This window comes from Panthera uncia, assembly GCF_023721935.1.
Source record: "Panthera uncia isolate 11264 chromosome A1 unlocalized genomic scaffold, Puncia_PCG_1.0 HiC_scaffold_16, whole genome shotgun sequence".
Classification (NCBI taxonomy): domain Eukaryota; kingdom Metazoa; phylum Chordata; class Mammalia; order Carnivora; family Felidae; genus Panthera; species Panthera uncia.
The window spans coordinates 14,972,542-14,984,834 of record NW_026057576.1 but is presented as its reverse complement, the minus strand read 5'-3'; the positions used below and the strand labels follow the sequence as shown (position 1 = coordinate 14,984,834).

At 36.5% G+C, this 12,293-nt stretch overlaps 1 protein-coding gene across 16 annotated transcripts in view; it reads left to right on the top strand.

Moving 5' to 3' along the window:
* The first annotated feature begins 854 nt into the window (after positions 1-854).
* Positions 855-12,293, top strand: part of SUPT20H (SPT20 homolog, SAGA complex component) — a 43,569-nt gene continuing 32,130 nt past the window's right edge. For 5 of the 16 annotated variants that reach the window (XM_049646832.1, XM_049646829.1, XM_049646838.1 and 2 more), the window contains exons 1-7: positions 869-1,091; positions 3,367-3,463; positions 6,456-6,491; positions 7,145-7,203; positions 7,463-7,529; positions 10,571-10,700; positions 11,678-11,781. In XM_049646832.1, the coding sequence (XP_049502789.1) occupies positions 3,461-3,463; positions 6,456-6,491; positions 7,145-7,203; positions 7,463-7,529; positions 10,571-10,700; positions 11,678-11,781 (399 nt within the window). In that variant the 5' untranslated portion in view covers positions 869-1,091; positions 3,367-3,460. The other 11 variants (XM_049646834.1, XM_049646828.1, XM_049646839.1 and 8 more) reach the window with 8 other exon arrangements.

The following is a 12,293-nucleotide window of genomic DNA, read 5'->3' as shown; positions in this document are numbered from 1 at the left end:
CATAAAAAGGAATGAAATACTGATACTGATACTTGCTACAAGGTGCGTGGACCTGGAAAACATTATACTAAGTGAAAGACAGACACAAAAAAGGTCACACACTCCATTTATGTGAAATATCCGTATTAGGTAAATACACCAAGTAATTATTGTCTGCTAAAGTCTAAGAGAGGGAAAAATGGAAAGTCCTTAACAGGGGTGATGAAAATGTTTTGGAATTAAGAGTTGTTGGTTGCACATCGTGAACGTAACAAATGCTACTGAATTATACTCTTAAAATGTTTCATTTTATATTCTGTGAATTTCACCTCAATAATAACAATAAAGTTTATAACCAAAAAATCAAAGTTGTTTAAAGGTACAGAACTGCAATCAGACATTGCAATATATCCTGGTTATTCCATTTCTGAATTGTTAGAACTCCCCAGTGAGGTTACTTTTGTCTGTTTTTCGGAATTTTTTAAACATTAAATTCATTGGCATTTTACAATACACTATCGAGGGCTGAATGGCTTGGACTAGTAACTGTAGGAATGGTGACATTTCCTTCCATTTGCATGGGTTGGGCAATAAAAGCTCAGGGCAAGTTTCCTCGTTCTAGAAATTCAAAAAGGCACCCTACCCACCAAATAGCCACATCCTATCCCGCATTTTACAGTACTGGAAGATGGGCCAGCGAAGGAGAATATGGATCCCGCCCCCTGCCGGACCTCAGTCCCCACGAACCTTGTAGGGACCAACCCTGGCGACAGCACCCCCTGGCTCCGCGAGCCTCCTGGGTGCCACCGAGCCGTCCCAGCTCCACCTCTTCCGCCCGCGGTTTGCAGGCTCGCTCCGCCCTGCGCGCCAGTCGGAAGTGCGGACGCCGGAACCACCCTTCAGCTGAGCTGCGGCGCGCCCGTGAGGTACGTGCGGAGCGAGCCTGCAGCCTCCAGCGCGGGGCCCGTTCCCGCATGCCGCGTTCCGGCAAAGTCAGCGGCGCCGTCATGACGCCCAGCGCGCCCGCATCCCGCACAGGTGGGCGGTGGCGGGTGGGAGAGGCGTGACCGCTGCGGACGGTTAGGCACGCGAGATCTTGGCCGGGGTCAGAGGTGAGTGAGCGGTTTCCCGAGTGGCTTTTCGCGGCTTTCCAGACCCCGGATCCCGCAGGAGGAGGACGGTGTTCCCGTAGGCGGGGCGGGCTGAGCTGAGCACCACCCGCCCCCCCCCCGGCCCTGCACCCTCCAGGTAGTCGCCTCAGTTGCCTCTCGAAGTGCTAACAAGCAACGCTTTTCGTTGTAGTTTTCATTTTTGGATTCCAGGTGTAGGTATTTCCGGAAATTCCCGAGAATTTCGCGGGGCGCTTCTGGGGATTGGGGGGAGGGTTTCTTGGTGTCCATATTGAATAAAGGCTGGTCGCCTGGCTGTTGAGTTGCGGCGTTATACTGCTAAACCCTAAGTTGTTGGAAAGAAAACAGTTCGAACAGTTGAAGAGTCAGATCGATCAGGAAAAGCGATGGAACCGATTGCGAGTTTTACAGTTGGATTAATTGCTGGTTGTCGCATTGGTTACCGGGAGTTCAGAATTTAACTTAATAGCTAACTGCTCCTGGAAACCATCTCTTGTAACCTTCGCTTGAAGGAGGGGCTGCGTTTTCCTAAGTACAATAAAGTCCCGGGTAGGAAAATAGAAAGTGATTAACAGAATTTTCGGGGTTAGATTGGGTGCAGTGTACTCCGTGTACATGTTGAGAACCATGAAGTAAAGTTAGATCAAAATTAAAGAAAAATATGTATATTAGTCTGAGCAGAATTGAGTCTTTTTTTTTTTTTTTTTTTTTTTTTAGTGTTTTGTTTTTAAAAACCTAAAAATGGGTGCTGGATTGAATAGCCTGAAGGTCGTAAGCTTTACTAGAAAGAATCTAAGAGTAAAAATTGAGAGAGGTGTGAACTGAATTTGTCTGTGTGTGATCTTGGGAAAGTCGTTAGTTTTGAGTGCCTTATCCTGTAAAATGGAGATGATAATTTCAGTGGTTTTCTCACAGTGTCTGGCAAATCCTGTATACAATCATAATGTTTGGTTTGTAAGTTGTACACGTAGTTAATGGTTTTTATCTATAAAACTTAAATAAAGTTTGCTAAGCCTCGTCTTCCCATCCTCCCTCCCCCAATTTTCGTGGAAGAAGATCTGATTTGAAAATCACTGCATTTTGCCTCTACCTGGTATGCCTTCGTCTTTAGATTCATTGGTCAGAAAGTTTTCACCTTAACTTAAATTCATATTCAATCTCACAGCTATTGCAAGGTAGGATTAATGTCTTACTTTTTAAGATACTATTCCTGGAACTTGTATGATGCCTGTCACTTGTTTTTGTTTGTTTCTTGAACCCAGACTGGCAAAACCTAAGCTTTGGGTTCACCAGAAACCAAAATCATTTTACAGTGGAAAAACACTGTTTTTGGTCACTTGAAGATGTGCTTTTTAGCTTAGTGTTATGTAGACAGACAAGTTAGAGGGTGTTAGATATAGAATTAGACTTTGAATTGCCTGGAGAGTTTCAAAAATGCTGGTCCCAGTAAATATTGGGGTGCCTGGGTGTTTTAGTTGGTTGAGTGTCTGACTCTTGATTTCTGCTCAGGTCAGGATCCCCAGGTCTTGGGATCAAGCTCTGCCTTAGGCTCTGCACTGAGTGATGAGCCTGCTTACGATATTCCCCCCCCCCCCCAATCTCTCTCTCTCTCTCTCTCTCTCACTCACTCAATCTTAATACATAAATAAATGCTGATCCCTGGTTCCTACTCCAGACCAATTAATCAGAATCTCTGGAAGATATGACATGGGTATACCACTTTTTAAAACTCCCCAAGTTATTATGTTGTGCAGCTAGGATGAGAATCCATGTGTTAGAGGAATGAGATTCTTCAGCAGTGTATCCAGTTTGCTTGAGGAAGGAATGGATGGAGGAACTGGAGATGCATCTGGCATCTGGAATATATAGCTTGGGACGTTTAGGGGAATATTTTTAGAGGACTTTTATCAGCAGGTATGATTTGTAAAGTGAACTGTACAGTGACCCATGGGAACAATGACAGCAACAGTGGTGATGGAGAGATTAATAAACATTCTTTTCTCTCCTGGATGTTAAGTATTTTGAAGAAAGCGAGTAATGATTTCAATTTGCAAACTTTTTTTGCCGTACCTAATAAAAACTGTACCTTTCAACAATTGAAAAGATTGTGGTATGTGATTTCTTTGCTGCTGATTATTTAAAAATGTACTCAAAAATTTATATTTTTCAAATGGTTTTCCTTGTTAATAATGAAATAATCTCATTGCTCATAATAGCTTTATGTTAATATGGGTTTCTTTTGCTTTTGATTTTTTAGTACTATAAGATTGATATTAAAGACATGGTTTTCACTCCTCTTCATCAACACACATAAGTTTACTCTTCATTTTGGACCCCTATTTTATACCACAATGGTAAGTTGTAGCTCATTATGTTTGTGGTTGTATTTTAGAATGTTCTCTTCCTTCATCTCCATAAAAATACTGTATTATGGGTACAGAAATACTTAATGTATGCCCAAGTTAACCTAACTGGTGAATTACTTAGCAATCACCTGCAAAATCTGTTTCAGAAAATAGGGGGCTTATCTCTCGATTCAGTGTTGAAATTATGCCCAACTTAAACTGATCAATTATCTGTCCTTATCTTTGTGAAGTATTAAAAAATACTTACCTTCTGGGCGCCTGGGTGGTTCAGTTGGTTGAGCGTCTGACTTCAGCTCAGGTCATGATCTCACGTCTCGTGAGTTCAAGCCCCGTGTCAGGGTCTGTGCTGACAGCTCAGAGCCCGGAGCCTGGTTCGGATTCTGTGTCTCGCTCTCTCTCTGCCCTTCCTCTGCTCACTCTGTCTCTCTCTCCTTCAAAAATAAACATTTAAAAAAAAATGTTTTTTAAATAGTTACTTCTTTCTGCCATAGTCAAATCACTGCCAGGGAGGATGGGTATAAATACAATGGCTTTGGAGGACACAGGTTTCTCATATTTTAAAACTTCTCTTAATTTAGATTTTTTTCTTTAATTCAAAAACAAATGTAACCTGCTTACCGCAAATAACATTTTGAGCAGCATCCATGTTGGATTTTAATGGCACATTTCTGTTCACTGACTTACAGTCATTAAACATACTAGGGACTGACTGGGCGTTTACCTTTTGCCATTAAAAAAAATAAAGACATGGAAAAAATTATTATGTTTTAAAGAATCAGCAGCATTTGACAATGAAAAAATAAACACTGACCACCGTGTTGAATAAACCTTTGAGAACAGTTCTCTTCTTTTCCAGTCTTGTGTATCCACCACTGCCCTGTTACAGAAAAGTAGAGCTGCTGAGGCGCCTGAGTGGCTCAGCCAGTTGAGCAAGGTCGTGACCTCCTGGTTTGTGACCCTAGTTGGGCTCTGTGCTGACAGCTTGGAGCCTCCTTAAGATTCTGTGCCTCCCTCTCTCTCTGAAAAATAAACAAACATTAAAAAATTTAAAAAAAAAATAGTGGAGCTGTTACGATGAGATGCTGACCTTGACTTACATTTTGCATCCATATTAGCTATCAATTCCTTCTTAAATGTTGGGAGGAAGTAGTGAATAAATGATGTTTATGTTTGCATTTGCAGTTCTATCTCTCTAGAGCTTTTGAAGTTTTGATTTCAGAAGATGAGGTACTTACTTGAGAAGACTAACAATAGCCAGTTGTCCTCAAGTGTACATTTGATTGTGTTTATTATAATTTTTTATATAAATTTACTTTAAGGTTTTATGAGCAAAATAATTTAAAAACCTTACATATTTGTTCAGAGTACTCATCCAGGAAATGGTTTATACTCAAGAATCTCATCTTGAATCCTGGGAACCAATTTCATTATAAATCTCCTGCTCATAAGATTTTTTTCATAAATTGGTATAAATTTATTTTAACAACCTTTTGAAATGATGGAATATTTCAGATTTTTTTTACTTTTAAATTTAGGTGTTTAGTAATGTGTTGTTTTTTTTTTTATTGCAGTAAAAACGCAAACTATTTTTGTAATCCTACGAATTCTCCATCCTTACGACTAGAGTGGCAGGGGCACTTAAACCTTTTCACAATTTCCAAAGGCTGGCAATATTTCTTTTTTCCATTGCATTCTTGGGATTTTGGTGGGTGCTAGTTTTACTACATGGAATTTGGTAGGTTGAATTATTGGAGTCTACAAAATAAAAAATTTAGGTCCTTGTATGTTAACAATGAAAGCTCTCTGACTCTTGATGGAATTAAAAATTAAAGAGGACTATCGTTGTGAATGAAAAATACTGTAATCCTGTGTGGTAACCAAACCACAAAACTAGAAAGAGATATCATTGGTGTTAAGTTTTCTTATTTAAAACTTAATACTTTTTATTCTTAGATGTCCTTACAAAAGAAAGCTTTACAAATGAGGAAGTCAGAGACTCATCTTCTCTTGGCTTGAAATCATGGTCTCTAAGAAATGGATGAAGGGTGGGAATCTACTATAAGATCTCAAACCCTATGTGCAGTAATAAAACTATTACTTCATTCTAGATACATTTTCTTTTACATTTTAGTATTGAGTTAATGATGAGTCTATAATTAATGACATCTTACAGTTATAATTGGCTTTTCTTAATATTACCTGAAAGCCTGGCTGGCTGAGTCAGTTAAGCGTGTGACTCTTGATTTCAGCTCAGGTCATGATCTCAACAGTTCATCAAGCTCTGTGAGATCAAGCTCTGTGGCGAGCTTGGCACTGTGTGTGGAGCATGCTTAAGATTCATCTTAAGATCTCCCTCTCCCTCTGTTTCTCTATCAACTCACTTGCTGTCTCAAAAAAAATTTTTTTTTTTTACCTAGGTTACTGATAACATGCTTATAACTGATGGTATCTTAAAGTCATTGAAACATGGTAATGATAGCCATCATTTAATGCATTTCTAGTAGGCACTGACCTAGAAACTTTATAGTATAGATTCTCTGCATTAAGATACTAGAAATTTCTATATTGGTGTTATGTACCAATATAATAGCTCCCCCAATTTTCAGGATTCCTAGCAGATTCACTTTAATTGCATGCTTGATAGCCATATATTTTCCTGAATGGTGCTCTTAGAGTGTTGTAGAAGTTAAAGTTCATAAAGTGGTAGTAGTTTCTCTGACTCTTGGCTCTGTAGCCAGAGAAAACCATTTTAGCATTTCTGATATAATTTGTTGTCCTAATCAGGTGCCCAAGACTGCCATGTTTTCTCTTTGTAACATATCTCTAACATAGAGTGGGGTGGGTAGAGGGTACAAAAATAGGAAAATATGTTAGATGTATTTTAGGAAATAAAACATACTTAAACACTTAACTAGAAATGTTATATGTATATTAAATTTTTTGTGAGAATAATATCAAATACACTATTTACTCTTTACAGCAACAAGCTTTAGAACTAGCTTTGGATCGTGCTGAGGTGAGGCATGACTAAGTTACATATGAAATAGTGTCGTCTTAATTTGTCTTAATTAACCAAACTCAGTTTTAAGAGATTTTTATATGTGGTTGTCAAATGAGTACATTAACATTTTAGGACAAGTATGCATATAATTTTGCTATAAATTATAAAAATACTTTGTGATGATGTTTAGGTCATCTGTTAGAATTCTCAGATAATGTTGTGGAATAAAAATTATTGAATAAAGACATAGGATTTCCAAAATTATGTTTTCCTGTTTTGATAAGTTTTCTAATTATTCAATTAATGGGGAAGATAATTCAAAATGTATAGATTTCTTGCACTTGGATACGCTGTGCATATTCTAAGTAACCATAAAACATATTGAGAATAATTTTGACCTGTGAAACCTCAGTTCTGAAACTATATAATTTTTTTATATCATAGCAGTGAAATATTATGCTAAGTTTTAGTACAGTTTAAATTTCACTTGTTTGTAACATATATTTAGAAGTTAAGTAGTTTTTCTCCAAGGTATAATTTTAATATGAATCAGATTGAAGCGACTAAATAGTCTGTTCAGTCTTAACCCGTGTTTTAAGTATACTTAATATAGGTGTTCATGTGCTAATAAGCAAAAGGCAAACTTTTCATAAACTTTTCTTTTTTAGTATGTTATTGAAAGTGCCCGACAGAGACCTCCTAAAAGGAAATACCTGTCTAGTGGAAGGTATGAATATTTTATTGATTGGTATTTTAGATTATTTAAAATACGATATCTACCATTTATTGCATTCCTACTAGGCACTGTGCTAGAAATGTTATAGGTACTTTACGTGTATTTGAAATTTCTGAGTTGATATTAGTTACTATATCCAGCTTACCTTATCCTCGGTTTGGGGGAAATTGGGGGGAAAAATTATGGGAAAATTCAAAATAACATCCATTTTATGATTAGAATATTCACATTTTGTTTCATTAAATTTTAGAAAATCTGTATTTCAAAAACTTTATGACTTATATATTGAAGAATGTGAAAAAGAGCCTGAGGTTAAGGTAAGTATAAATTTTTTATGTTTTTACGGCTTTTGAAATGTAGAGGAACAGGGACATTTGAAAGATTTACATTTGAAGCAGGTAATTTATATTTTTGTGAGAGAACTAACATCTTTCCTAGCCAGACTCTAGCCAGTTTTGCAGCTCACCCATAGCCTTGGCTAATCTGGCACCGAGTAGAGATCACCTGCTTAGGTAGGAGAGACGACCAGTGTTTATCGAGTAACAGAAAATCATTGAGAAGTCCAAAGAAGCAAAGCTCCTATATATATTATCTTTTGCTTCTTTTTCCCCTGATAAGTGATTTGTAGACTGGAAGAAAAAGTAACCTGTTTCCTCATGGTGATTTGTACTGGAAATTTAAAGGTTTTACAGGATGTAGGACATTCAGGTGTGATAATAAAAGATGAATTTGGTCACAAATATTAGTTCCAGATTAGATTAACAACTCATTTTTAATTAGCATAAAAGTATGGGTAGTAGAAATGTAACAAATTGATTCCTTAAGATCTTTTGGACTCTTGGGGTATAAAAGCCTTAAAAAGTTTCTATGTGCGGGGCGCCTGGGTGGCTCAGTCGGTTGAGCATCCAACTTCGGCTCAGGTCATGATCTTGTGGTTCGTGAGTTCAAGCCCCGCACCAGGCTCTGTGCTGACGGCTCAGAGCCTGGAGCCTGTTTCAGATTCTGTGTCTCCCTCTCTCTGACCCTCCCCCATTCATACTCTGTCTCTCTCTGTCTCAAAAATAAATAAATGTTAAAAAAAATTAAAAAAAAAAGTTTCTATGTGCTTCTTTAAAAATGAATACCATTTTTTCGTGAGTTTGAGCCCCGTGTTGGGCTCAGTTCTGACAGCTCAGAGCCTGGAGCCTGCTTCAGATACTGTGACTCCCTGTCTCTCTGCCCCTCCCCTGCTCTGTCTCTCAAAAAATAAATAAACTTAAAAAAAAAAAAAAGAATACATTTTACTTTTTAGACAAAAAATTAGTAGAATTACAGTAATATCCTGCCTTTAAAATCTTCACTAGGAGAAAATGTTAAATATTGAGTAAATTTTACACTGTGTTTCTCATAAGTTTTTTTGAGGTATAATTGATATACAATAAATTACATGTGTTTAAAATATATATTTTGTAAGTTTTGACATATATGTACACCCATGAAGCCATCATCACAATATAACAAATATGTTCATCACTTCAGAGACAGAATTAAGGTAGGAGAGATAAAGGTTCTAAATTGGGTTTGGCAGCCCTTACCTGCCAACTGAATCTTGCCCACTGCACGTTTTTGTAAATGAGGTTTTATTGGAATCCAGCCACACCCATTCATTGTCTTGTCTGTGGCTGATTTTGAGGTACAACAGCAGAGTTGAGTATAGGCCACAAGCCTAATACGCCTTCTGGCCCTTTAAGAAAGAAATTTTCTGACCTCTGATCTGTATATTGACCCAAAAACTAAGTGGAAACCAACTTTTATTGTCTTGAAGAGATGCTGTCACACTTTTTCTGACTATTCTGTCATGTGTCAAATTACGACTTTTTTTTAACTTTATTTTTTATTTTTATTTATTTATTATTATTATTATTTATTTATTTATTATTATTATTATTATTTTTTTTTTTTGAAATTTACATCCAAATTAGTTAGCATATAGTGCAACAGTGATTTCAGGGGTAGATTCCTTAGTGCCCCTTACCCATTTTGCCCATCCCCCTTCCCACACCTCCTCCAGTAACCCTCAATTTGTTCTCCATATTTATGAGTCTCTTCTGTTTTGTCCCCATCCCTGTTTTTATATTATTTTTGTTTCCTTTCCCTTATGTTCATCTGTTTTGTCTCTTAAAGTTCTCATATGAGTATGACATTTTCTTTACACTTGAAAATACTTTAAAATTTTAGTCTCTTTACTAGTTTTTTGAAGTAAATGTTGATTTGCTTTTTTTTTTTTTTTTTTTAATTTTCAAAATGCTGGATTTTTTGTTTCCTGGTCACAATAAATCAGTTTTTCATTTCTCTGTGCATAAAACTGTATGTATACATGTTTAGTATAAAATATAGAAATAGGTTTGTTTTTTGAGATTCTGCAGAAATACTCTATTGATTCAATTTTTTATAAATAAGATGTGATGAAGTGAATTCTTATATCTATGTGGGTTTCATTTTAAATCATAGGCATTTGTAAAATAATGAATTTTTAGGTATGTGTATTATATTTTCTGATGGTTTTTGGTTTTTTTATTAAAATAGTTTCTAAGGAGCTGTTAAATTGAATTTGTCGGAAATTGCTTAAATTCCTAATTTCCTCTTCTTTTTAAAAATTTTTTAACGTTTATTTTTGAAAGAGAGAAAGTGGGAGAGGGGCAAAGGGAGAGGGAGGCAAAGGATTCAAAGCAGAGGGATGTCCCTTGCAGAGGATATCTCTGCGCTGACAACAGAGAGCCTGATGTGGGACTCGAATTCAAGAACTTTGAGATCATGACCTGAACTGGTGTTGGATGCTTAACCAACTGAGCCACCCAGCACCCCAGTTTTCTTATTTCCTCTTACAAGCTAGGTGTCTTTGAGCCTAACATTACAACTGACTAGAGCTGTTGATTTGTTTAGATCTAATTATGCCAGAAAACATGTTAAGAAGTAGATACCTATAATAGTACAACTGAAGATAAAACCCCAAATTCTTTATTTATTTTTGTGTAGACTTAAATTTAATAGAAACTAATTATATGGCATCTGTGTTCTATATGTTTGCATTTAATGGTTTTACTCTTCACTTAAATATTTTTGTTATATTCTATTTATGTACTCAAAGATACATATTTCATATATGGACAACTTTTTTCTTTGTCGTATGAACTAATTTCTATAAAATGTAATCAAAATTAAGTTTATGTAAATGTTCTGTATTTGGTAGCTGTAGTGTTTGTGCATTTTCCTCATATGTGGAAAGAGCACCAAAAGATAATTGATCTAATTTTGTTAAAATAACATTTTTGTTAGGGTTATGCCTGATTATTTTCATGAGCTCTGCCTCTTTTTAAAGCAGAAATTAAGAAGAAATGTGAATTTGTTAGAGAAGCTTGTTATGCAAGAGACATTATCCTGTTTAGTGGTCAACCTATACCCAGGAAATGAAGGATATTCTCTGATGCTCAGGGGAAAAAATGGATCAGGTAAGAACCTCCAAAGAGCTACAGCCACAGATATCCCTCTGCAAGGCAGGGTGTGCTGTCTTCTAGAAGTAGAAGTGGTCTGTCCTTCAGGTCATTGATGACTTGATAAAAGAACCCTTTGAGTCCAAATTTTCCTCTTTACTATGTTTTGTTAGAAATTATCTCTAAGATGATTAGCCTTCATGAATATGCATTTGTAAAGAATTCTAATTGAGGTAGGTCTTTGAAGTTAAATTGTATAAGACCCAACCTTTAAATAATTGTCACAATTTTCTATTTCTATTTATACTTTAAGATAGCATAAGGTGTTCTATGTTTTTCTTCTGTATTCTGACTGTACTGAGTCTGAAACCTTCAAAATTAAGCAGATTCACTGCCTTTTGAATAATTTTTCATATTTACATTTCTATTAATGTAAACTTGAAAATAGAGTTTTGGAATATAAGCACTCTTAGATTTCACTAAAGACATCTTAGAAATGTGTTATGGTGATGATGATGTGGGTTCTACAAGGAAATCACCTATTTAAGACTTTTTTCTTCTGTTGATAATGTATTGTAAAATGTAACAGCCAGAGAATTTTGTTCTGTGACCGTTTTTCATATGAGGTACCAAATTATCACTCTTATTTTCAGATTAGATTAAGTTGTTTTAAAGGGAATTTTCAGTTACCAGCATTGGAATTTTATCATATTCTCATTTTTGCACTACTGGCTGTGGTTTGCATTATGTTGTTATGCCAGATTCTTTTTCACATGTGTTGGAGGTTTTCTCCTTTCTGGCCTAAAATTGTATACAGTTTACCAAGTCTTATAGCAGTATGTGAAGTGATTTATTTGTAAGACAAATGAAGAAGGACTTTAGAAGAGCCTTTTGGATTTATTTGCTTTATTTTTTTATGAAAACTCATTTAAATTATGCACCTAAGCTTTGTGGTGAGCCTGATATTTTCAGAAACTTTATGTTTTAAAATCAAGATTCTGAGACCATTCGACTGCCTTATGAAGAAGGGGAATTGCTTGAATACTTGGATGCAGAAGAATTACCTCCAATTTTGGTTGATCTCCTAGAAAAATCTCAGGTACAAATTTGTCTCTTTAAAATTTCATTAGGGGGGCGCCTGGGTGGCTCAGTCGGTTGAGTGGCCGACTTCGGCTCAGGTCACGATCTCACGGTCTGTGAGTTTGAGCCCCGCGTCGGGCTCTGTGCTGACAGCTCAGAGCCTGGAGCCTGTTTCAGATTCTGTGTCTTCCTCTCTCTGACCCTCCCCTGTTCATGCTCTGTCTCTCCCTGTCTCAAAAATAAATAAAATGTTAAAAAAAAATTTAAAAGGGGCGCCTGGGTGGCTCAGTCGGTTAAGCGGCCGACTTTGGCTCAGGTCACGATCTCACGGTGAGTTCGAGCCCCGCATCGGGCTCTGTGCTGACAGCTCAGCCTGGAGCCTGTTTCAGATTCTGCATCTCCCTCTCGCTGACCCTCCCCTGTTCATGCTGTCTCTCTCTGTCTCAAAAATAAAATAAAAACGTTAAAAAAAAAAAAAAATTTTTTTTTAAATAAAAATTTAAAAAAAAATAAATAAAATTTCATTAGGGT